The sequence below is a fragment of the Miscanthus floridulus genome, chromosome 8, assembly GCF_019320115.1.
Source record: "Miscanthus floridulus cultivar M001 chromosome 8, ASM1932011v1, whole genome shotgun sequence".
In the NCBI taxonomy this organism is placed as follows: Eukaryota; Viridiplantae; Streptophyta; class Magnoliopsida; order Poales; family Poaceae; genus Miscanthus; species Miscanthus floridulus.
In genome coordinates, this window is record NC_089587.1 from 38,761,031 (window position 1) to 38,786,300 (window position 25,270).

The window sequence follows — 25,270 nt, forward strand, 5'->3', positions numbered from 1 at the left end:
TTCGTTTTGCCTCCTCCCTGCATATATACCTGAAGGGTCTCGCCCCTCCTTATCTTACCTTGTCTGCCACCTCCGTCGAGCCGTCGCCAGAGCAGCGGGTGCCGGGGAGAAGAGGAGAGAAGAGCGAGTCTAGGGAGAAAGCGAGAGCATGGAGGGGGGGAGAAAAACTCACCGCCGCGCCCGATTCCTCCATCGCATTCATGGCCGGCAACATCGTCGTTGTCGAGGCAGACCCCTGGGATCCGTCAGATGTCACTGAGGAGATGCTCCAGTCACTTGTCGATGGTGGACTCCTCCGCCCGGTGACAGACCCTAGCAGGCCGGAGTGGATTGCTCCGTTCGGCGAGCTGGAGCCGAGGCCCCGCGACGGCTACGTCGTGAGCTTCGTCTCCTTCCACGAGCGCGGCCTCGGCGTTCCGGCGGACCAGTTCATGCGGGCGCTCCCGCGTTACTACGGAGTGGAGCTTCACAATTTTAATCCCAACTCCATCGCTCAGGCGGCTATCTTTGTTGCCGTCTGCGAGGGGTTTTTGGGGATCGCTCCCCATTGGGATTTGTGGCTCCACCTGTTCCGGGCGGGGCATACTACCAAGCCGACGGGCACGTCAGGCTAGAGGAAGGCATCGAGGGCCGGAGGCTGCACTCTCCAAGTGCGTCAGGACCGCCTGCACCTCTACATCCTGGCCCAACTCGCGTCCTCCAACCGCCGGTGGTACACGAGTTGGTTCTACCTCCGCAACGACGATGGGGGACTTCCCCCTTATACTGGGCGGATTGTGGGGAGTTGCCCAGAGAAATGGAAATGGGGCGTCTCGAAGGTCGAACAGCCCAAGCTGGAGCCGCTCCTGGAGGGGCTAGCGAGGCTGCGGAACCATGGCCTCACCGCTGCTGTGGTCGTGGCCGCCTTCCACCGCCGGAGGGTGCTGCCGCTGATGGTTCGGCGGCGGCGGCTGTTCGAGATGAGGCTGGGTGAGCCCGTCGAAGGCACCCGGATGTCTTCCTCCGCCCTCTCCGACGAGGAGATTCACCGTCGGGTGGGGGAGATGGTAGATGTGAAGTTGAGGGGCGGCAACCTGACCCCCTTCGCGATGCGACCGTCGCGGGGGTTTCTTTCGCTGGTAAGTCGAGTGCCGCTGCAGCCTCTGACCTTCCTCAATCTCCCTTTATCCCTTGTTTCCTTATGCACGTTTGTGGTTTGTTCAGGGGATGAGGGACGTGCGCTCCTCCCCGCCGCCCGTTCTCGAGGACGCGGGGCAGCGGGCGATTAACCGCGCTCACGCCGATGCGCAGAAGAAGCAGAAGGATGCTAAGGCGGCGAAGCACATGAAGCACATCCTTGCACGCGAGGCGTTGGATAAACGCCGCCGTCAGCAACGGAAGGAAGGTCTCCCATTGGAGGAGTCCCCGTCGACGTCGTTGTCGACGGAGGCCTCGGACGGGAATGACAAGGGCAAGGTGGGGCGAGGCCCCCTAGACCACCTTCTGGACGTCGAGGAGGTGGCTCCCGGGGTGTCGGTGAGCAGCCCGGCGCCCCCGGGAAGGAGAGAGGAAGTGGACCCGGGGCCGGCGGTGGCCCCCTCCGGGGCCGTGGCCGACACGCCCGAGGCGCGGGCGTTAGGCAAACGCGCCGTCAGCCCGGTAAGCTCGGCGGTCGCGGCGGAGCTGGTGGTGGTGGAGGCGACGCCGCCGGCCCCGCAGAGCATCGAAGGGGCGCCGGGGTCCACCGAGGACCGACCGGCGCCGGTGGATACGGATGCGACGCTGCTGCCGCCGCCTCCGCCGTTGCGGAGGAGGTTTGCTGTGGCGAAGCTGGGGCTGCCCCGTTCAAAGTAAGTGTGTTTTTGGCGGGGTTATGGTGTCTTCCATTCGCTTTTTTGGTCTCGTGCTGACCCTGTAGGTTGATTTTCTTTAGTCGGAAGCGGCCTGCGGACGACCTCCCCTTGGCGCCCCTTAAAGCGCTCAAGGCGAGCCCCGGCTCCTCTGCCCACTGGGTGGCGGAGGCACAAGCCGCCATCCAGCGCGGCGCGGCGTCGGCGAGGGTCGACCCACAGGAACCGGCTGCCCAAGGAAGGGTTGCCAAGGCGGCCCCTACACGGTCGGATGGGGCCATCGTGCCCATTGTTGCTGAGGCTCCCGGGGCCCCCGGGGCTGAGGCGATGGGGGCCTCGACGCCCATGACCGCCGAGACCGTGGTGTCCATGGCCGGCGCTTCTGCGTCTGGCGAGGCCATAATGACAGAGGCCAGAGCCCCCGAGACCACCGAGGTCGTGACTGCAGAGGCCGGAGCCCCCGAGGTCACCACGGCCGTCGTGATGGCAGCGAGGCCGTCTGTGCAGGAGGCGGAGATGTCGGCGGTGGAGGCCTCGGCCGTGCCCTTAGCCCAGGGCCCGCCGTTGTTGCGGGAGAGTGCCCGGGAGACGGAGGTCTATCCGATCTCCTCTGACGATACATCCCGGGCACAGGAGGTGGTGGGCGCCGAGGAGACCGACGCCGTGGAGCAGCCGGCGTCGCTCTTAGATGAGGGAAGCTCGGCCCTCGTGCGGGTGCGACCCGAGCCCCGCGGGTGGGATCACCCGCGGGTACTGTGGCAGAGCCAGGACGACCCTGAGGGGGAGCCTTTGTTCGCCCTCGAGGACATGGCCGAGGGCGGGCGCTGGAGTACCTTCGAGCAGTACCGCGAGCTGGCGGAACGGTCGCTACGGACGGCGCTGTCCGTGGTGGCCGACGAACTACCCGGAGTCGCTCAGGTTCGTGTTTTCCCTTCTCGCGCGACGTTGTTCTTTCCTTGTTTTGTCGCAATCGACGACCTCTGCTCTGCCTCCTCAGGAGCTCGAGACCCGGTCCCTCGGGAAGTCGGTCTTCCTCCGGCGGGAGAGGGGTATCTGGGACCAGCTTCAGAGGCAGAGGGGCCTTCTTGCCGATGCTAATGAGCTTCTGTCGGCCTGAAGCGCGGAGGTGGAGGACCTCCGCCTTCGCTGTGCCGATGCGAAGGTCAAGGCAGCCATAGCCCAGACGTAGCTCACCCCCTTGGCGGCATGGATCAAGGAGCTGGAGGAGGAGCTTACCCGCGCCGTCAGCGACTGGGACGCCTTCAGGTCCCGGGCTGAAGAAGCGACGACCTCGGGCAAGGTCCTAGCCGGGCAGCTGGGGGCGGAGGAGAGTGCGCACCGGCTGACCAAAGGCGCTCTGAACGAGGCCCTTGCTGCGGCTGTGGCCTCGCAAATCGAGGCTGTGGTTTTGAGGGGGGCGGTCGAGGGTGAGTTTGGGTCCCCTCGTTTTGTTTTCTTCCCCTTATGTTCGCTTCCTAACTTCCTTGTATGACGCAGAGCTGGGGAGTGAAGCCTCCAGGGTGGCCGAGGCCTCTTGAGTCGAGGCCCAGCGTTTGAAGGAGAAAGCCGAGGTCTGTCAGGCCGAGACCCGACGCTGGGAGCTGAAGGCCAAGGGTGAGCTCCGTGGGCCCCCGTTCCTAACTTAGATTGTTTTTTCTCTGGCTTGACCTTATTTCATTTTTCGTGGTGCAGAGTCAGAGGCGGAGATCGTTCGGGTCGCCGAGGCTTCCAGCGCGGTGCAGACGGTGCTCGAGACCGAGATCGGGGAACACGAGGCGCTAAAGCGTGCTGCCCTTTCCGCCTGCGAGGCCCTTGAGGTCGAGGGGGTTCAGTCGGGCAGCTCCCTGGGGAGCCGCTTGATTGCGCTGAGTAGCCAGATGCGCGAGCGGCTCCGAGGGGCGCTGCACATGGGTGTCAAGCGGGCGATGGCCGTCATCTCCTCTCACTACCTTGGGCGTCGACCTCTCGGCCATCAGTGATGGTTACGTTCTACCTGATGATGACGAGGAGGCCCACGCGGCGGTCGCGACTAGCACGGTGCTGGCGACGCTCTTTGAAGATAAGGTGGTTCCTCCCCTACCCTCTGCCGGTGCTAGGAGTCCTGAGCCTTAATCTGGGCCCCGGGGGCTATGTAAAGATGGAATAGGGGTTATTTTTGTATCATAACGTTCGTGGCCGTCGAGGCTTTTATTTCTGACGTATTTGTGTTTCTTAGTTGTTTTTCTCATGTTTCCGAGCCTTTGCCCTCTGTTGCTCCTGACCCGATTTCGTTTGCAAGACACCCCTTCGGGGCCTAAGCCGTCCCTTGAGCGAGAGGTAGTGAGGGAGTGCCGTAGCCCGGGGGTGTAGGCCGTCTCGTGACTCAGCCGGCCTCTTGCTTAGGAAACGGACCTTGGTCCGAGGAGTCTCTACAAATGATTCGTCAGAGCCTGCCAGAGACTTGGCGTAGGAATTTTTTTTTCGAAAAGCAACTAAAAAATGGTGCGTGGGACCTAGGGGAAGTCCCCCATCTAGCCCCCGAGGGAGGCTTGGTTCTGCTAGGGCAGAGCCGAGTCTCCCTTATTGTGTTTATTGTACTGCCGAGACCTACGGTGGGCTCGGGGGGTTACTCGAAAAGTAAAGACCAACTAAAGAACGCTTTTTAATTGCATTTCGAGAAACGACATATACAATGCTTGGAAATTTAGGGATAAAAGCGACGTAGCTGTTCTATGTTCCAAGCGTTGGTGAAGATTTCGCCCTTTTCGTTGGCCAGCTTGTAGGTCCCGGGCTTCAGGACTTGGGCGATGATGTACGGTCCTTCCCATGGCGGGGTTAGCTTGTGGCGACCCTTGTTGCTCTGCGCTAGCCTCAGCACCAGGTCGCCTACCTTCAGGTCACGGCCTCGGACGCGTCGGGCCTGATAGCGCCGCAGGCTCTGCTGATACTTGGCCGAGTGTAGTAGCGCAACGTCTCGGGCTTCCTCCAGCTGATCGAGGGCGTCCTCTCAGGTCGTGCGGTTGCTTTGTTCGTTATAGGCTTGCAGCCTCGGGGAACCATATTCCAGGTCATTGGGTAGGATGGCCTCGGCCCCATAGACTAGGAAGAAAGGCGTGAACCCCGTGGCTCGGCTCGGAGTGTTCCTCAGGCTCCAGATGACCGATGGGAGCTCGGCGAGCCATTTCTTGCCAAACTTTTTCAACCAGTTGTGAATTCTTGGCTTGAGGCCTTGTAGGATCATGCCGTTGGCACGCTCTACTTGGCCGTTGGTCCTTGGGTGTCCTACGGCCGACCAGGCCACACGGATGTGGTGGTCGTCGCAAAACGTCAGGAATTTTCTGCCGGTGAACTGCGTCCCGTTGTCGGTGATGATGGTGTTGGGGACCCCAAACCGGTGAATAATGTCAGTGAAGAACAACACTGCCTGCTCGGATTTGATTCGATTGATCGGACGGGCCTCGATCCATTTGGAGAACTTGTCGGCTGATACCAGTAGATGGGTGAAGCCCTTGGGGGCCTTTTGCAGAGGCCCAACCATGTCGAGCCCCCATACGGCGAATGGCCATGTGATGGGGATGGTTTGCAAGGCCAGGGCCGGGAGATGTGTCTGCCGAGCGTAGTACTGGCATCCTTCGCAGGAGCGTACTAGCTTGGTGGCGTCGGCGACCGCCGTCGGCCAGTAGAATCCTTGGCGGAAAGCGTTCCCTACGAGCGTCTGAGGCGCCGCATGGTGCCCGTAGGCGCCTGCGTGTAAGTCCCAAAGCAGGGCTTGGCCCGCCTCGGAACTGATGCATCGTTGAAGGACGCCTGAGGGACTTCGCCTGTATAATTCGCAGTTGTAGAGGGCGTAGGTCTTGGCTCGGCGCGCAAGCCGTCGTGCTTCAGTTCGGTCGTCGGGAGGCTCTCCCCGGTCAAGCCAATCGAGGAACGGGACTCGCCAATCCACGTCCTGATCATTCTGCGGAGGCTCGGCGTTGACTTCCATGACTTCAGGCTTGGTCGAGGGGGTCTCGGTAGCAGAGGGGGTGTTTGGCTCTGCCATGGTTTTCCCAGGTGGGCACTCCTCTATTGTCGAGGTGCAGCCGATGGACGGCTTGTGGAGGTCTCTGGTGAAGACGTTCGGGGGGACCGGGGCCCGTGCTGAGGCCATCTTTGCCAGCTCGTCAGCGGCCTCGTTGTACTTTCGCGCGACGTGATTTAGTTCAAGACCGTCGAACTTGTCTTCTAGGCGTCGCACCATCTTGCAGTAAGCCTCCATTTTAGGGTCGAGGCAGTTTGACTCCTTCATCACTTGGTCTATGACGAGCCGCGAGTCGCCTCGGACGTCGAGGCGCCTTGCCCCAAGCTCGATGGCGACTTGTAAGCCATTGATGAGGGCCTCGTATTTGGCCACGTTGTTGGAGGCGGCGAAGTGGAGCCGCACCATGTAGCGCATGTGTACTCCGAGGGGCGAAATGAAGAGCAGACCCGCGCCTGCCCCGGTCTTCATCAGGGATCCGTCGAAGTACAGGGTCCAGCACTCCGTCTGAATTTGAGTAGGTGGCAATTGAGTATCTGTCCATTCAGCCACGAAATCGGCCAAGACCTGAGACTTGATCGCTTTTTGGGGCGCAAAGGTCAAGGTTTCCCCCATAAGCTCGACAGCCCACTTGGCTATCCTGCCCGAGGCCTCCTGGTTATGAACTATCTCGCCCAGGGGGAAGGATGATACCACAGTCACTGGGTGCGACTCGAAGTAGTGGCGTAGTTTGCGCCGGGCCAGGACCACGGCGTAGACTAGCTTCTGGATGTGGGGGTAGCGCGCTTTGGTCTCGGAGAGCACCTCGCTGATGAAATAGACCGGTTGCTGGGTAGGCAGAGTATGCCCTTCTTCCTGCCTCTCTACTACTACGGCGGCGCTGACCACTTGGGTGGTTGCGGCGACATAGAGTAAGAGGGCCTCGTCCAAGGTCGGGGGTATCAGAACGTGAGGATTGGTGAGCAGCTTCTTGAGTCTGTCGAGGGCTTCCTCGGCCTCGGGGGTCCAAGAAAAACGCTCAGACTTTCTCAAGAGTCGATACAGAGGCAAACCTTTTTCGCCGAGGCGCGAGATGAAGCGGCTCAGGGCCGCAAGGCATCCCATGACCCTCTGTACTCCCATGAGGTCTCTGATTGGTCCCATGCTGGTTATAGTCGAGACCTTCTCTGGGTTGGCCTCAATGCCGCGTTCTGAGACTATGAATCCCAAGAGCATGCCTCGGGGGACCCCGAACACACACTTCTCGGGGTTGAGCTTGATGCCCTTCTCTCTAAGGCATTTGAAGGTCACCCTCAAGTCATTCACGAGATTCTCAGCCTTTCTGGTTTTGACCACGATGTCGTCTACGTAGGCTTCGACGGTCTGCCCGATGTTGTCGCCAAAGCCCTGGGTAATGCACCGCTGGTACGTGGCACCTGCGTTTCTGAGGCCGAAGGGCATCGTCACGTAGCAGTACATGCCAAACGGTGTGATGAAAGAAGTCGCGAGCTGGTCGGACTCTTTCATCTTGATCTGATGGTACCCAGAGTACGCATCAAGGAACGACAAGGTCTCACACCCTGCGGTGGAATCAACGATTTGATCGATTCGAGGTAATGGGAAGGGGACCTTTGGACAGGCTTTGTTCAGACTGGTGTAGTCTATGCACATTCTCCATTTCCCATTCTTCTTCTTGACTAAAACGGGGTTAGCCAACCACTCTGGGTGGGATACTTCCTTGATGAACCCGGCCACCAAGAGTTTCTGTACCTCCTCTCCGATGGCCCTGCGCTTTTCTTCGTCGAAGCGGCGCAGGCGTTGCCTCGCCGGTCTAGATCCAGCCCGGATGTCCAGGGCATGCTCGGCGACTTCCCTTGGTATGCCCGGCATATCCGAGGGACTCCATGCGAATATGTCGGCGTTCGCACGGAGAAAGTCGACGAGCACGGCTTCCTATTTGATGTCGAGGGTGGCGCTGATTCTCAGCGCCCGGTCGTCGGGGCAGGCGGGGTCGATCGGGATGAGTTTGATGGTTTCAGCGGGCTCGAACGCCCCCGTGCGACACTTGGAGTCAGGCACCTCGCCACTGAGTTGGTCGAGGTGGGCGATGAGGGTCTCGGCCTCTGCAAGAGCCTCGGCGTACTCGATGCACTCGACGTCGCAGTCGTATGCATGTTCGTACGTGGACTCGATTGTGATGACACCATTAGGACCTGGCATCTTGAGCTTGAGGTAGGTATAGTTGGGCACTGCCATGAATTTGGCATAGCACGGTCGTCCCAAAATGGCATGGTAGGCTCCCCCGAACCTGACTACCTCGAAGGTGAGGACTTCCTTGCGGTAGTTGGAAGGGGTGCCGAAACAGATAGGAAGGTCGATGCGCCCGAGGGGTTGCGTGCGCCTCCCTGGCACGATGCCGTGGAAGGGTGCGACGTTGCCTCGTAGTCTCGATCGGTCGACTTCCAAGAGCTCCAGGGTGTTGGCGTAGAGGATGTTGAGGCCGCTACCTCCGTCCATCAACACCTTGGAGAGTCGGGTGTTGCCGATGATCGGGTCGATGACCAGTGGGTACTGCCTAGGGTTCGGAATACGGTCGGGGTGGTCACCTCGATCGAAGGTGATCGCCTCTCGAGACCAGTCGAGATACTAGGGGGTGGCCACCTTGACCGAGAAGACTTCACGGCGTTCCCTCTTGTGCTGCCGCACCGTAAGGCATGCCGAGGGCCCACCGAAGATCATGAAAGCGTTGCGCACCTCGGGGAACCCGTCGTCCTTGTCTTCGTCCCGACCGCCGGTGCCCTTCTACTTGGCGTCGTCGTCGGGGGGCCCGAGGCGGGTGTAGTAGCGCCGCAGCATGGTGCAATCCTCGAGAGCGTGCCTGACCGGGCCCTGGTGGTAAGGGCAGGGTTTCTTGAGCATGTCGTCGAAGGGCCTAGGGCCTTTGGGGCCTCGGGGATTCTTGCGCTCTGTGGTCGCGACCAAATTAGCCTCCAGGACCTCCTGCCTCCCCGGGCGCCCCTTTTTCTTTTTCTTAGGGAGGTGGGAGGCTGAGGCCTCGGGGGCCTCTTCCCTCCGCTTACCCTTGGTATCGGCGTCGGCGAAGATGGCTCCAACAGCCTCTTCTCCTGAGGCGAAGCTGGTGGCGATGTCGAGGAGCGCGGCAGCAGAGCGCGGGACGTTGCGACCTAACTCCCGGACCAAGTCCCGACAAGTGGTGCCGGAGAGGAAAGCCTGGACGATCTCCGAGTCGCCGACGCTGGGTAGCTCGGTGCACTGTTTGGAGAAGCGCCAGATGAAGTCCCAGAGGGACTCGTCCGGCTTCTGTCGACAGCTCTTAAGATCCCAGGAATTCCCAGGGCGCACGTATGTGCCCTGGAAGTTCCCGACGAAGATCCTAACCAAGTCGCGCCAGTCGTGGATTTGCGAGGGAGGGAGATGCTCGAGCCAAGCTCGTGCCGAGTCCGACAAGAGCAAAGGGAGATTGCGGATGATGAGGAGGTCATCGTCCGCACCACCTAGTTGGCAGGCCAGGCGATAATCGGTGAGCCAGAGTTCCGGGTTGGTCTCGCCGTTGTACTTCGTGAGATTGGCCGGCTGTCGGAACCGGGCGGGGAAAGGAGCAGTGCGGATGGCCCTGCTGAAGACCCGAGGGCCTGGCGGCTCAGGGGAAGGACTGTGGTCCTCACCACTTTCGTAGCGACCGCCTTGGTGTGGGTGGTAGCCCCAAGCGGGCCCCTCGCTGTCGTGACATCGTCGCCTGCTGACCACCTCATGGTCTCCCTGCACCTCGCGTCGATTGCCGAGGCGGTCCGGAAGCACGGGGACCCTGTGGGCCATTGGCACTTGGTCGGGCTCGGGACGAGCCGGGGCTTCCCTGTCCTGCCGAGGCAGTGCCGTGAGAAGGTTCGAGGCGCCCCCGCGCCGTCGGGAGGTGGAACTCTCAGCTTGCTGAACCGCAGCGGTCTCTAGGAGATCGCGGAGCTCGCCGCGGACCCGCCGCCCCTCCGTGGTAGAAGGCTCGGGCATTGCACGGACCAGCATTGCCGCAGCCGTGACGTTCTGGCTGGCGCGATTGAAGACTGGGGGTTGCTCGCTTCCTTCGTCATCATGGATGCGGTGATACACATCGCGAGCTCTTCGTCGGGCTCCCCCGCTTTCGCCGTGGCCTCGTTGTTCCTGTTCGAGAGAGTCTCGAAGCTGCTGCAGAAGGAGTTGGTCTTGCTCGACCCTGGCCTGGAGTTCACGGAGCTGCTCTAGGTCTGGGCGCTGAGGTCGTGCAAGAGCGACGTCCTCATTTCGTGCGGCAGGCAGGACATTGCCCAGGGGCATGACGGCGCCCGCCCCTGGACGGAGTGGGGAGCGGCTACCTGCCCCCTCGTCCTCTTCACCTGCCCTTGGCATCCCGAGCCCGATGTGGAAACACTCACGTGTGGGGTCGTAAGTGCCTTCGTCGTCGGAGTCGGAGTAACCGAAGCAGTAGTCACTTGCGGCCAAGAACTGGCGCAAAGTCCCAGGGTCGTGGAGCCCGAAGAAATCCGCCCCGGGCCATGCCTCGTCCTCATCCGAGGAGTTAGCGTGGGTGCTTAGGTCGAGACCGAAGCGCTGGCAGCGTTCTGAGGGACCTTCATGAGCAGCAGCGTGTGCGTAGATGTAAGAAGCGGCGGCATTTCTCAATCCACAGGGGTGTGGGGATGATGTCGTTGCCAGGTTCTGCTCTGCCGGGGTCAGTTTTTCAGGGAGTGGTGGAGCGGAGCTCGAGACTGGGCATCATCGCGGGCCACCGGCGATTTCCCCTTATCCAAGCTCAAGCCAGACAGGTCCCCAGCCAGGGACCCCATACCAACAGCTGGTCGTAGGGTATCGGCGGTGAGTGGCGTGCCGCCCCGCGTTCGCGTAGCGTCGGGGTGGCCTTGCTCGTGTCGTGCCTAGCGAGCGCGGCGAGAGCGGCCGCCCGGGCGCCGCCTGCGCCTGGGCTGTCGGTGCGCAACTTCTTCGTCGGGCGGTGGGGCTCGAGGAGCGAGGAGTACCATATCGTACTCATGCCCTAAAGACATGAACTCTAGGCTCCCGAACCGAACTACGGTGCCGAGACGCAATGGTCGCACGGGGTCTACATCCGGAACCTGCTGGGATGACGAAACTGACACGCAGACGCCCCCTACCTGGCGCGCCAACTGTCGGTGTTTCGGACCGGGGGGTCCTCAACCAACTAGTGAATTTGTTCTGCGTGCTCCCGATTCCGGATGGTGATGCAAGGAGACACAAGGTTTATACTGGTTCAGGCAATCGGCGCCCTACATCCAGTCTGAGGGATAGAACTTGTATTCCTCGCACCGAAGTGCTCGTAGCAGGGGGTTACAAGCTAAGGGAGAGAGGGAACTTGTCCCAGGTCTCGGCAGGGTGTCGTGGGGCCGTCTGAGACGTTGCTCTCAAGCGGCTAGAGGGTGTGCCTGTGTGTGTTATCCGGGGCGTCTCCTTTCTTCCTTTCTAAGTGGCCCAAGTCCTCTCCTTTTATAGTTGAAGGGGGGACAAGGGCAGTACATGTATTACTATGCGGCGTCGTGTCGACAGGAACGACATGTCCGAACCCTGTGGCCTGTTCCTGTGGCGGCGTGGTCGTCGGAGTAGCCCATCCTTGGAGTACCGGGGCGGCGTGGTCGTCCCATCAGATCCTATGCGTCGTGGGAGCCCCAGGAATTCCGCGGAGTGGACGTGATGGCGACCGTAAGCCGCTGGAGACGGACTATGCACGAGGCCAGAACTTGGTCGGGGCCGAGGCTGGTACTTCGATGGGGGGTCTCGGCAGGCGCAGACCCCAATGTTGCCGAGGCCCTGATGTACAGTGCCGAGGCTTTGGTGTACAGTGCCGAGGCTTTGGCGTATAGCGCCGAGGCCTTGAACGGGCGGCTGATCGTGGACACAGTGGTAGGACACAGTGGCCAGTAACCCCCGCCATACCCTGTCCCAGGCGCTGATCGTGGTCACAGTGGCAGGACACAGTGGCCGGTAATCCCCGTCGTGCCTTGCCCCGGCCGGTATGGTGCTGATGCGACCTCGGGTCGCGTCGGTCTTTTTGTGACGTTGAGCCGCTGTCCGGCTGAGATCACGGGGGTGGTTGGAAGCATTAAATGGGACGTGACCGGCTGTCGGGAGGGTCGGCCGAGGCGGGGGGCGACGGACCGCGGGTGAGCCGGCCTCGAGCGACATGGAGAATGGGGCCTCGTGCGAGACGGAGATCGGGCTCCTTGCCGAGACTTCGCGCGAGGGGCCTCGCGCGATACGGAGACCGCGCCTCCTACCGAGGCCTTCTGTGGGGAGCCTCAGGCGAGGCGGAGATGGCGTTCCCTGCTGAGGCTTCCGTTTCGGGGCTCGACGCGAGGAGGAGGAGGACCCAGTGGGCCTGGTCGCGACGGGGAGGGGCTCGCGACTTACCTTTTTGCTTTTATCCTCATTATTTTTTAGATGGGACTTGGGCAACCCATTTGATGTTTTGCTTGGGGTACCCCATTCTGAGGTACCCGACAGTGCTCTAGAGTTGCAGCAGGTGTTTGCTGCAGTGTAGCATCAGGTACGTCAGCGGAAATAGGTGCAGCAACAACTTGAGGAACCTGCACTTCAGTGACTTCTTCTTCTTGTGGTCTAATATCACCAATAGCCAATTGCTTGATTGCTTCACATGGTGGATCCTCCTTTCCTACAACACTTGAATCAACTTGCTCCACTTGAGAGCCATTAGATTCATCAAATGTCACGTCTACCGCAATCTCAACTCTCCCAGAGGTTTGTTGAAGACACGGTAGGCATGCTCATTTGATCCATAACCAAGAAGAAAACCTTCATCAACTTTAGGTGCAAACTTAGAGGTTTTGGGTTTCTTATTAAGTATGAAACATTTGCACCCAAACACTCTAAAGTAAGACACCTTAGGCTTGTTACCGGTTAGAAGCTCATATGAAGTTTTCTTCAACTTCTTGTGTAGGTAGAGGCGGTTGATGGCATGGCAAGCGGTGTTGACGGTGTCACACCAAAAGATGTCCAGCGTCTTGTACTCATCTAGCATTGTCCTTGCCAAGTCAATGAGTGTATGGTTCTTTCTCTCTACTACACCATTTTGTCGAGGGGTGTATGGAGTTGAAAACTCATGCTTGATGCTCTTTTCATCAAGAAACTTCTCAACTAGAGTATTCTTGAATTCGGTCTCATTGTCGCTTCTCACTTTCTTGATGAGAAGACTGAACTCCTTTTGAGCTCTTCTAACAAATATCTTCACCTTCTCTTGAACTTGGCACTTGTCATGCAAGAAAAATACCCAAGTGAAACGAGAATAGTCATCAACAATAATAAGACCATATTTGTTACCCCAATACTTAGGTAGGCAACCGGTCCAAAGAGATCCATATGTATTAGCTCCAATGGTTGCTTGGTGGTCATAATGCTCTTTGGTGGGTAAGGTGCTCCAACTTGCTTTCTGGCTTGACAAACACTACAAATCCTATCTTTCTCAAAGTGAACATTTGTTAGTCCAAGGATGTGTTCATCTTTTAGAAGTTTGGCCATATTCCTCATCCCAACATGGGCTAGTCGGCGATGCCAAAGTCAACCCATGCTAGATTTTGCCACTAAACAAGTCTCAAGCTTAGCTTTACTTTTGTTGAAATCAACTAAGTAAAGCTTGTTCTTTAATTGACCCATAAAGACAATAGAGGAATCCTCCCTTCTAAAGACTTCCACACCCTTATCCGAAAAGAGACAATTGTAGCCTATCTCACACAATTGAGAAACGGACAACAAATTGTAACTCAACAAATCAACATGTAATACCTTTGTAATTGAATGCTCAAGGGTTATAGCAACTTTACTGAGACTAATCACATCCCCCTTTGAATTGTCTCCAAAGATGATATTTTCATTTGAGTGTGTCATCGGGGAATTTGATAAGAACATACTCCTTTCTTCGGTCATATGATTTGTACATCCACTATCAAGCACCTAACTTGATCCACCAGAGGAGTATGCCTACAGAATAAGTTTAGTTGCTAGATTTAGGTCCCCAATTTGATTTGGGGCCTTGCATGTTAGTCACAAAAATCTTAGGAACCCAAATAGAAGTATTCCTATATATGTTGGTTTCCTTTCCAACATATTTTGCAACCACTTTCTCACTGCTGTTGTTCCTCAAAACAAAGCATGATGTCAAGCTTTGTCGAGGTGCATAAGTCTTTGGTTAATAGGCATACTTATTCTTGGTGGCCCACACTGATTCCTTAGGCTTTTGGAAAACCTATTTCTCCTGGTATACCTTCTTGGGCTTAGTTTGATCAGGAATAGAATTGGTACCCTTCCCATTTTTGTGGGACGCGGCACTGCCGTCCTTCACTGCGGCACTGCCGCTCTGGGACACTGCACTGCCATGGTCTGCGTAGACTGATCTATACCAATTTTTCCCTTCTTCTCAAACTACACACACTCATAGCCATTCACTATCCTTCTTCCATTTGTCTTAGGCTCCTTTTGTGTGACCGAGCCCATGCTTGATTGAGGGATGCCTTCCTTGCTTGAATTATGGCCCTTTTGATTCATCAACTTTCTTGTCATTGATTGGATCACACTTATCCACCCTTTTCCAATGACTTCATTGAGCCTAGCAATCTCCTTTCTCATAGCTTCCATGTTTGCAAGGTTAATGGAATAAGCATTCAAATCAAGATTAAAACATTTTCCACAACCTTGACTAGTGGAGGAAGTAGAGGTTTCCTTTGCCTTAGGAAGATGTGAGTTGCTATCCCAAAGAATGCCATATTGCATCTCAAGTTCTTGGTGCTTTTCATCCAAGTCATAATACTTTTTCAGACAATTTAGCCTTACAAAACTTGCATCTAGCAGTAGATCTAACATATTTACCTTTAACAGTCTCAAAGACCTCATCGTAGTCATTCCAGACAGCGGATCTAGGACACTTACCTGTGGTTGCCAAGCTAGCTCTATGCTATTGGAGTTGGAGACTCCATCACCAGCACCGCCTGCTGTTGCACCCACATCCAAATTGATCGAAACAACACTGCTACCGAACAAGGCAGCAACATCCTCACACACACCGTCGTCGTCCTCGAGGATCAGCCTAGTCGCGACGAGGTCCTCATTGATGGTTGTAGGATAGAGGACATCATCGTCAGCCATGGTCACCACAAGACCTTGTCATATTCTCAGCTCTGTACCTCAATGATGCATGCGACACCAGCACGACGCACGACACATCGGTGCACTTGCAGCACACATAGACACACTCACAGAAATGGAGTTAGGATTAGTGGCTCCATAGACCTCGAGGTTAGGGTTAGGATTATACTTGGAAAGCTGGAGCCCGGAGCCGGAGAAAACACAGAGCGGCGGCAGGACCCCCACGGACAGTGAACTTCAAACGACGAGGCATAGTGGGCGGCGACGAGAGGCCGAGAGGTAGATGAGAGGTTAGAAGACGAGAGAGAACATGATTAGCGAGGAGAGCGGCAAGATCCGACAATGGAGAGGTCGCCAATGAGGGTAAAGGCAATGGCAGCGAGGCGTGGAGGCGACTAGCGATGGCGAGTAGGCGAGGCGTGAGAGGAGAGAGCGAGAGCGAGTGCGACGCCTGAGGGAGGGGGACGAATGAACTAAGGTTAGGTGCAGGGAGGGGGTTATTCTCTTTCCCTGCTAATGGTCCGCAGTCATGCCTCCCATTAGATAGTGGGCCAGGCCATGCCGCCCGATGGGCCTAGGGAGCAGCCCAAGCATGGCATGCTCCATTGGTTGGGCTTGGGCCAGGCCAAAAAGGCAAGTTTTAGGCCGGGCCAACGGGCCGAGGGATGCATGTGCATCTCTGGCAGTCGCTAAATGTCATAGCTCATTATTTAAAACATTTTGAAGGACTATAACTATAAGTGAACATGGTATTATCATCATATATATTTCATAATTGCCATGAATTCTTTTCTTGAGCAACGCATTTAATAAACACCTCCTCCAAACAAAAAAAAAATGGTCGAATGAAGGACCGACCAATGCAATAAAAATGAACCCCCGCCGCGATTAATCCAACCAAGCTTTATATGGATATAAATAAATAAATTACTATAAAAAATAACGCGCTGCCTCCATGCTCTCCATGCAACCCATCCATGAATGGATTATTATTATAGTTGTGCAGGACGGGCGGGCGGCAGTAGGGCCCCTTGAGCCAGGCGTCGGTGATCTGCTTGTTGGCGGCCTCGGTGAGGTGGATGCCGTCCCAGCTGAGGTGCGCCGCCGGGTTGGCGCCACGCGGAGGCGCCCGACATGCCGCACCGCGCGCTGTTCTTGTAGTTGTACTTGCCACCGCCTGATCCGCAGACACCGAGCTGAACCCTGCCACACCCCGTGAAGACAAAGAATGCAGTGAGACTGGTCTCACTGCATTCTTTGTCTTCCTGTGCCGGCTCTGGATGATGCCCACCCTCTTCTGCAGCAGCGTGTTGTGGTACGTGGACAGGTCGTTGAAGCTGCTGAGGCAGCCGAGGTCGTCGTAGTCGCTGCTGTTGGAGCTCTGGTAGATGGTCAGGTAGATCGGGAAGCACCCGATCGGCAGCACCCCGGGGACGACGATGTCCGTCGCCCCCAGGCCGATCAGTTTCTGCATACATGCATCAGGGCAAATGCATCATGTGTCATGCGTCAACCCGTCAACTGACAGAGAGTTTGTGATGACTGCGTTGTGTGCACACGTACATCAATGCCCCTCGAGATGGTGTTGACGATCTTGGGGGTGTATTTCCTGGCCTGCTCGAACTCGCCGAACACGAACAGGGAGTTGGCCAGGTAGCTCTTGCAGCCTGCCCGCCGGCCGCCGTACAGGACACACGGCAAATCCATCAGGGCCCAGCGAATTGCATTGATCGAGTTTGTGATTGACTGCTATAATAATAATAGCAGGGTCATCATGTATACAGTATCTATCTTACTTTGTCCGCAGTCGACGGCGGTGGCGATCTGCTGGAACCACTGGAGCTGGAAGCTGATGGGCCCGTTGTTCCAGATCTTGTCGGAGAGCCCGAGCGAGCGGAAGAAGGGAGCGTCCATGGCCGTCGCGCCCGTGATCGCCATGTTGGCGCCCTGCTTGAAGTCCGCGCTGCTCGACTTGGACGGCGGCAGGAACGGCAGCCCGAACTGGGAGCCTGTGCAATGCCATTCATGGATTCGTCAGCACTGAGCACAATTACAGCGCGTCTCGATCGATGAATTGATGAATGTCGTTGGGGCGGTTGGGTTTGAATGAAACGCTAACGCACTGAGGAAGTCGACGACGACGCGGCCGTCGGAGCAGCGGCACGTCGGCGTGCCGAAGTAGGTCTCGCCGTAGGGGGGCTGCGTGAAGGTGATCTGCGACGGCCGGCCGTTGGTGCACAGGTTGCCCGTGTCCGTGATGGAGTCGCCGAAGTTGAAGATGGCACTGTAGTTCTGCGCCGCCGCCGCTGCGACCACCCCCACGACGACGCGCAGAGCAGCAGGGTCAGCATCAGCGCGGACGCCGGCGGGGGGGGGGGGGGGGGGGGGGGGGGGGGGGCACCTGTAATCGCTCGCTGCCTCTGCTGGCTCCCCATGATCGACCGACCGACCAATGGAAGCACGCACAGGCGCCGCCCACAACGTGCAAAGTGGCAGGCAAGAGGAGATGAAAGAAAGATCTCGGCAGCTAGCTACCTCCGCGTACAGCAGTAGGCCGCCAGAGCACTCGAATGAGACGGGTGACTAGGAGGCAGGTTTTTATAGCCTCTTGAGGCTCCTCGCCTGCTCTACGCGTTCGCCCCTGGCCCTCGCTAAAACCTCACTTTTTCCAGCCGGATTCCGGCGAACACGTACATACTTCCGACGCTCGCTGCAAAGCCTCACCCATCAGACAAAAGTGCATGTGAGAGCAGTTTGCATATGTTTTTGGATCTGTGGTTACTCAACACGCAGGCAGGAGTGGAGCTGATTTTATGAGCTGTATTTTTCCTCCTTTGCGATTCATCGGCGACTCTCATGTGATTCTGGGGGCCTTTTAGGTGACGGTGCTCACACACAAAGGCCGCCGAACCTGCAGCCTACTAAAGGATTAACAGAATGATTGAGAGACAAGTTTTTCTTTGCCAGCTAATGAATCGATTATCTAAAAAGCTAATTGGCATTTAAGGGTAAATTGGGCTAATTCAAATTGTTTGGAGAACTAAACTGACCGGACCCAAAACTTTGGTCAGGGGTAAACATAGATGACATGTTTGGTTGCCCATATCGTCTCTAGCCAAGCCCATCATGTGTAGGAAGCATGTGTTTCGATGCCTAGCCGTGTCGCTGAGACACGCCGCGTGCATCCAAAAGGGCTCCCTCGAGCCAGGCCCAAGGGAAACACATGTCTTATCCGGCGAGCCAGGCTTGCCCGTGCGAGAATTAGTGGGTATTAGTACAATTAATGACGTCATTAGCACATAATTATGAATATTAAGTGATTTAAAAACAAATTAAGCCTTGATAAGAAAAGTTAAATGTTATTATGACATAATATCATAAAATAATCAATATTTTAATATTTATTTTGATACACTCATGTTACATGATTTGGCAAGCCTAGCGTCCGGACGTCCAGCCCTAGGCCTGTGTCCGGACGCGGATCCCATTCGTCCGCGCCTGCATCCTGCTCCCAACCGCGATGTACACTTGAATAAAAAAACCGTGACGTACGCAGCCCCCTCCGCTGAGTGCCCATCCCGCTCCGGAGGCCACGCCCGTTCGTACGGAGCTCCCTCGCTTGTGCCCGACGCACGCAGCTCCCTTGTCCCACGCCCATCACCCATCCCTCGTCCGTACGGAGATTAGGTCGAGCTCGAATGGCCATGGCGAGATGGAGGGAAGGGAAAGGGAGGGGAGGGAGAGGAGAGGGCGAGGCGCGCTGCGCGAGGAAGGCATGAGGTAGGAGCCAAATCTTTGCGGTAGGCCGCTCTCCACCAGCCACCTGGCACGGTGCAACATCCGATCTACTTTTGAAATATCCAGATAAAACATATGCAACATACGTCTGAAGACAGATGAAACACTTGAAACATGCGTGTATAGTCATTGCAACAAGTGCAACACCCCGATCTACTTTTGAAACATCGAAATAAAACATTTGCAACATAAGTCTAAAAAGATGAAACACTTGAAACACGCGTTTGAAACATGCGTGTGTAGCCTTGTAACATGTGCAACACCAAGATCTACTTTTGAAACATCCAGATAAAAAATTTGAAACAAACGTATAAAACAACTGAAACATAGACTTGAAACACTTGAAACCACATTGTCGCCGGCGGCCACGGCCTACCTGGTGAGGAACTGCGATGGCTCCACGTAGGCGAAGGGAAGCTCGGGGACGAGGCTTGACGTGGCGGCTCTAGCGGCGGCATCACAGATCTGCACCGAGGCGTGCGCTCGGCGGGGGCGGGGAGCTCGGGGCGTCCGCACGGCCGGTTGTGAGGCGACCGGTGGCGGAGATAGCATCGGCACCACAGGCAGCAGCGTACGACAGGCGGAGCGCCGCGGCGCTTGAGGGCGCTGGAGAAGGCTCCGGCGAGCGGCCTCGTGCTTCCTGGGGCGAGCGGCCTCGTGCTGGAGAAGGAAGCGATGCTGTCTTGCGGACAGCGTGGGATGGGGGCGGATGCGGTGCCGCGACACTAGAGGGAACCGGAGAAGGCCGTGGTGAGCGGTCTTGCGCTGCCTGTGACGAGTAGCCTGGCGCTGGAGAAGGGAGCAGCGCTTTTTTTTAAGCGAACTGACGAGTGGCGCGGGAAGGATAAGGCGGAGTGCGGGAGGCGGCGTGCGGCATGGGTGGGTCAGGTCCGTCTGTCCGGACGCTCGCTGTGGAGCATTATTGTACACGATTTGTACTCCTACAAGCAACCAAACTATATCTCTTATGAGTCACGCTCCCTGCATACAAGGAACTAAAGAAAAGAGCATGCAAGAATGAACTTCTAGCCAAGGATCAAATAAAGTTTAGTCTGATATAAGAAATATGATGTTGCAATTATAAATGCCACACGTGGCAGAAAGTCTCGTTAGGTTGCCTCCTTCAGTCCTTCCGTCGCATCTCCGCTAATCAGTTCGGCTACTTTCACCCACAATTTCTCTGCAAGAGTCTATTTATAGGATTAGAAACTTTGATGAGAAAAAATATTCTCCAACAGCATCTTAAATTACATCCCTAAATATAGACATAATCTATTCTTAAGAGCATGATTAACTCCCTAAAGTGTGCACTAAGATATAAAGAACGTGTTGGAGGATAAAAGATATTGAGAGCAATTTTTATTTAAATGACTCTAAATAATAATTTAGATAGTGAGGTTAAAAGAGACTCTTGGAGGCCACCACCCACCAGAAAATCCATCTAACTGCATTTGGCGCCATGTCATAAAACCTGAAGTCAGAACAGCAATAACCCTTTTTCCGATCAACAAAAGCTAAATCAACTCCGAAGCACCAAAGGTATCTGCTAATTTCCGCAATAAGACTAGGTGACTTTAGCACTAACCCGCGCTGACCTTTTGTTTGATTTGCCATCAGTTAGCCACAAGCCCACAAACAAATTGCTTTATGTTTTCCACCAAGTTATTAAAGGGAAATACATCAAGATGGTAAAAATGTTATTATTGGATCTAATGGGTACAATAATACAACAGAAAATATATAGAATGTGTCCCAGCCCTGAAAACCCTCATCTGCTTACAGCAATCAGCAAAAATTTCTAATGGTGTAATCAGTCAGCAAAATCGACACAGAATGCTTGGTGAACAAAGGCAGTATGATATCCAGTGACTCCATCTTACTCCCTTTGACGATGCAAGAAAGAAATCTCCCGTGCTAAATTGAGGATTTGAGGTGACAGAAAATCAATGTGCTCTAGGAATATTTGCTATTGGTTGGGAATTAAACTAGGTCACATGGTTGGCATGTCAAGCACTTGAAGGACGTCCCCGAACTCAAAATCATGAGTCTCTTTGTTGAATCGCTCCACGAGTCTGTACCTCACATCATTCAGGTAGAATGAGTGAGCAGTCTCTAGAAGAGTCTTTGCCTCTGAATCAGTTAGTTTGCTTGTGAAAACAACATCTCCTCGAATAAGCACTGTGTCCTTGGTTTCTGCAAACTCTGTGTAATGAGTGACTGTGTAGTAAGGACTTGCTTGAGTGCCTCGTGCTTTATAGTCTTCAAGTCCTGTGAAGATCATGTATGGCATCTGGACTGGGGCATTGTATAGCAAAAGGAAACAGTAAGTCCAAAAAAGTTCAAAAGAGAACAGTGTGAATTCTAACAAACTCGTGGTTAAATAAATTAGGCCAGCTACTACAATGAGCTCAAAAATAGTAAGTGGTGCCAATGGTTTTTGCATGTCATGCAAACTTACCACTATATGCTTCCCAAACAGGCCCTTTGGTATTAAATTGTTTATTTCTTGAGTGAAAAGGTTTACATAGTTAATGCCTTTTTCCTCCTGTCCAAAAGTGCCACTTCAAAAATTATAAGAGGACAGACTAATCCCTTATTGCTATACCTTGAGAAAATATTAATACCATGAACATTTAAGTTAAATGTTCAGATCTAGATGCACGAATCATGCAACTTGTGTTATTTAGTTATAGCTGACCACAGATTTGTGCATCAAATTTGGTGCGATACATGAAGGACGATGATGGGTAAAGCATAAAATAAGCTTATCTTGATTGTAAGCACAGAAAAAACAATAATGCTGATATCAATATCATATCGGTATTCAGCTTCCTAGTTCTACACTTTGTATTACAAGGCTGTTTTTTAAGGGTCCATTTAAACAAAGTAAACAAAACGTGTAACACAACAGTAGGCAGTTCCACAATAAAGGGAAACGATTTAAGGATGAACAAAGGTAGCTAGAATGGTAGTGCTATATTCAGTAGGGAAAATAAGAAAACAAGAACGATCAATCAAAATTATGAATATTTAGCAAAGAACTGAGCAGTACCTTGCATGAACATAGTGGTGTATCCACTTCCCTTCCACAAAGGAATAATAAAGTGACGGCTAAAATACAAACAAAATTAGATTAGAAAATTCACAATCATGGTACTGCAAACTCTGCAACCAGTAACTCAAAGTTAAAGAAAAATACCATGAATCTGATCTTTGTTCCAAGAGACGGTAAAGCTTCGCTTTCATAGATGCACCTATATGACCCCTTCCTAAATGATACTAATATTCAAGAAAAGGAAGAGTGACACAAGTCACGAACACAAAACATCAGGACAAATACAAAAGTCTGAATGACTGATGCAGAAGAACGAAAGAATTTAATAAACATTACCAATTTCATATTACATTCAAAATTATTGTTGTTGACCTTTATTTTGGGGTTAAACAGGCCAAATAAGAGAGTTGGAGGCCACAATGTTAATCCTTCTGAATATAGAAGTTCAAAAAGGTAAGAGAATATCCCCCAACATGCACACACATGCACGGATGTATGCATCCTACGGCACAAAAAGTATGGTTCTTAAGAATCACCTTTGAGAACAATGCTGATTATAACTACAATGCCAGTTTTATCCTCAACAAATAATGTTTCTCTAATGTTGGTTACAGCACTAAATTCTACAATCGAAGCCATAACAAAATGCAATGTTTCTAAAAGTATTGTGCTAATGCTGTTTAACTTTCCAATGAATACTACCCACTTGCCCAATCCCTTCACTATTTGGTGCAAACAAGCAAAATCAGAGATGCCACTAGAGTGACATGACAGTTGGACAAATGCTGTCAAATACTGATATCCTCGGAACTGAAAAGTGAAAACACAAATACGTAACTAGAATGATGCTGTGGAGGCCACATCACCACCATTGAGATTCTATAGCACAGTTTATCCTAATTATCTCAATAAGTTAGTTCAACAGAACCTTTCAAAACGGCCAATTTTACCATAGCTTCAAAACATCATCGCTATTTCTTATTTTTCTCCTTAAACATGGTAAGAGAAATAAATTTACTTGCTTGGCTGACATGTTCTTCTATTAGCAATAATTTAAGTCCAAACTTCCACATTATCAAACATCTTAGAAAGTTATTTGCAATTGAAAAGGTCAGCAGATTTGAATGAACGTTTATATCATTTCCTCTCTTCCTTTTAACAGATCATTCACATAGCCTCACACACAAAATTCGTTTCAGGCACAGTGCTTAAAATAAGTACCAAGCTGGATCTCCTCAGTTCTTATATATAAGACACACAAAAAACGAATGAAATAATGAAATGACCAGTGAGGGGCGGGGACTGACGTCATCCCAGGCGGCGACGAGGTGCTCGGGGGAGAGGCCCTTGGCGCGTTCGATGTCCAGGATGGATCCCAGCGGCTTCGGCTTCAGCGGGGTGAACCCGCTGGCAAACTGGGAGTAACCCCTCTGCGGCGGCCACCGGGTGTGGTCGGCCGGCGCCGCGGTTCGCACCGGAGGCTGCAGCGCCGGTCGGGCGGGCCAACCGCCGCGGGGTACTGCCAGGCCACGGAGGGAGGAGGAGGTGGTGGAGGCGGAGGAGGAGGAGCGCAGAAGTCGCAGCGAAATCCGCTGCATCGCCGGAGCACGGAGGTCGTAGCGGCGAGAAGGAATTTGGGCTGGGCCGGCGCTATGACTTGAGTGGGGAGATACGAGAGTATCCCTCCTGCGAGCCAAAGTTGGGAGCGGAATGTGTGTGAAGGCTGGGAGCCAAGGTTGTCGAACTTGTTGTGCCGAGTCTCCCTCCGACTGCGCTGCGTGCCACACCGCAGTTGGGGCGCTGCCACGGTTGTGGTGCTCAAATTGGCTGCCGAGTCTTTTAAGTGTGATAAGTTTGTTGTACTCAGTTCTTTTTTTAAAAAAAGGTTTTTGATACTTGCTCCATTTCAAAATAAATACACATCTTACCTTTAAAAAATCAAATTTTTTAAAGTTTGATCAAATATATATATAAATATATTAATGTTTTTTGAACAAATATATTAATGTTTATGATGTATAATAAGCATCATTAGGCTGAGCATGGAATATATTCCCTCCATCCCAAATTATAAGTCATTCCAAGAATCTTGGAGAGTCAAAGCATCTCAAGTTTGACCAAGTTTATATAATAAGATAATAACATTTATGATACCAACTAAATACTAATAGATTCTTTGTTAATTATATTTTTATAGTATATCTATTTGATGTAATAAATCTTTGTAATTTTTTTTATAATTTTGGTTAAACTTGAGAAGCTTTGACTCTCCAAGATTCTTGGAATGACTTACAATTTGGGATGGAGGGAGTACTTTCATAACAAATTTGTTTAGAGATACAAATATTGATATTATTTCTTATATTTCTAGTCAAACTTAAAAATGTTTGACTCCTCGAGAAGCAAGATTTGCGTTTATTTTAGGATTGAGAGAGAATCTTTTAACTGTAGTTTTCTATGACGGGCTACATTAAATCATCTACTCCCTTCGTTCCAAATTAAATTATAAATCATTTTGATTTTTTTGTACATATAATTTGCTATGTATCTAAACATATATATATATATATATATATATATATATATATATATATATATATATATATATATATATATATATATATATATATATATAGCAAAATGTATGTATAGAAAAAAAAATCAAAACGACTTATAATTTGGGACGGAGGAAGTACTAGTTTGGGACGACTAAACAGTTGTTTCAATATCTATGGCGTGCCGTAATTGTGCAGTGGCTTCGGCGAACCAAACATCCTGTGGTACTCACAAATTGCATACTACTTGGTTTTCTATCTTGTTCTATGTTATCATTTCACTTGTAAATTATACACTTGGACCCCCGAAACTCCTCCTGAATTCTTGTCTCAGTTCTGTTATTCCTAAATTACACACTTGACTTCCTAAACTTCTATTACTATATTATCCTAGATCAAGTCCTCACATGCAACGCGTTGTCCTCGCACTGTCGTGTTGCAACATGCATGCTATACCTGCGCGGCTGCTCTGTGCTACACCATGCTCCCACTGCCACCAAGCGTCTGCTTACGTTGCATCGCCGGTGGGGTATCGTAATTGCCATCGTGCAAAGTATTCGCGCTATCACGCCGCAACGCCGCACCTACGGTCCTGTTCGTTTCAGCTTATAGAGTCTTGATTATAAGCGGAGCAAGATAACATGATAAGCCACGATGTAGAGACTATTGTCTAAATAAGTTGGCGTTTGGCTGTCTCGATTATTTCAGGTATAACATTTTGCATTGGGACCCCTAGACTTTTCTAAAACTGCACAACACTTTCTGTGAGTCTATAGCCTTGCAACTGGATCCAGATAAAAGTTTTTATTTACATCCTGGTCCTTCTTCAAAATCGACGTAGGAGCTCAGAAATCCGCCCGTGCTTCAGGGAGGGGGAGGA

The 25,270-nt window shown here is 53.1% G+C and overlaps 1 protein-coding gene and 1 pseudogene across 2 annotated transcripts; both read right to left on the bottom strand.

Moving 5' to 3' along the window:
- Positions 1-15,756: 15,756 nt before the first annotated feature.
- Positions 15,757-17,417, bottom strand: LOC136468901 (GDSL esterase/lipase At5g45910-like; annotated as a pseudogene).
- A 2,321-nt stretch (positions 17,418-19,738) lies between these two features.
- LOC136471687 (uncharacterized) lies at positions 19,739-23,596 on the bottom strand. Of its 2 annotated transcripts, none has more exons than XM_066469431.1 (4): positions 23,143-23,567; positions 21,980-22,059; positions 21,833-21,891; positions 19,739-21,075 (listed from the first exon to the last, which is right to left on the bottom strand). In XM_066469431.1, the coding sequence occupies exons 1-4, from the start codon at positions 23,431-23,433 to the stop codon at positions 20,771-20,773; spliced, it is 735 nt and encodes a 244-aa protein (XP_066325528.1). In that variant the 5' UTR covers positions 23,434-23,567; the 3' UTR covers positions 19,739-20,770. The 2 variants fall into 2 exon arrangements, with proteins under 2 accessions (XP_066325528.1, XP_066325530.1); XM_066469433.1 differs by having other exon boundaries at positions 20,907-21,070; positions 23,143-23,596.
- Between the last annotated feature and the right edge of the window lie 1,674 nt (positions 23,597-25,270).

What these genes read in the sequence shown, in the direction of transcription:
- LOC136471687 (XM_066469431.1), bottom strand. Translation starts at nt 23,433, where the DNA reads ATGCAGCGGATTTCGCTGCGACTTCTGCGCTCCTCCTCCTCCGCCTCC. An exon ending in GAACAAAGATCAGATTCATG is followed by an intron (nt 21,892 to 21,979) that starts GTATTTTTCTTT and finishes TTTGTATTTTAG; the next exon opens with CCGTCACTTTATTATTCCTT. An exon ending in CACCACTATGTTCATGCAAG is followed by an intron (nt 21,076 to 21,832) that starts GTACTGCTCAGT and finishes ACAATGCCCCAG; the next exon opens with TCCAGATGCCATACATGATC.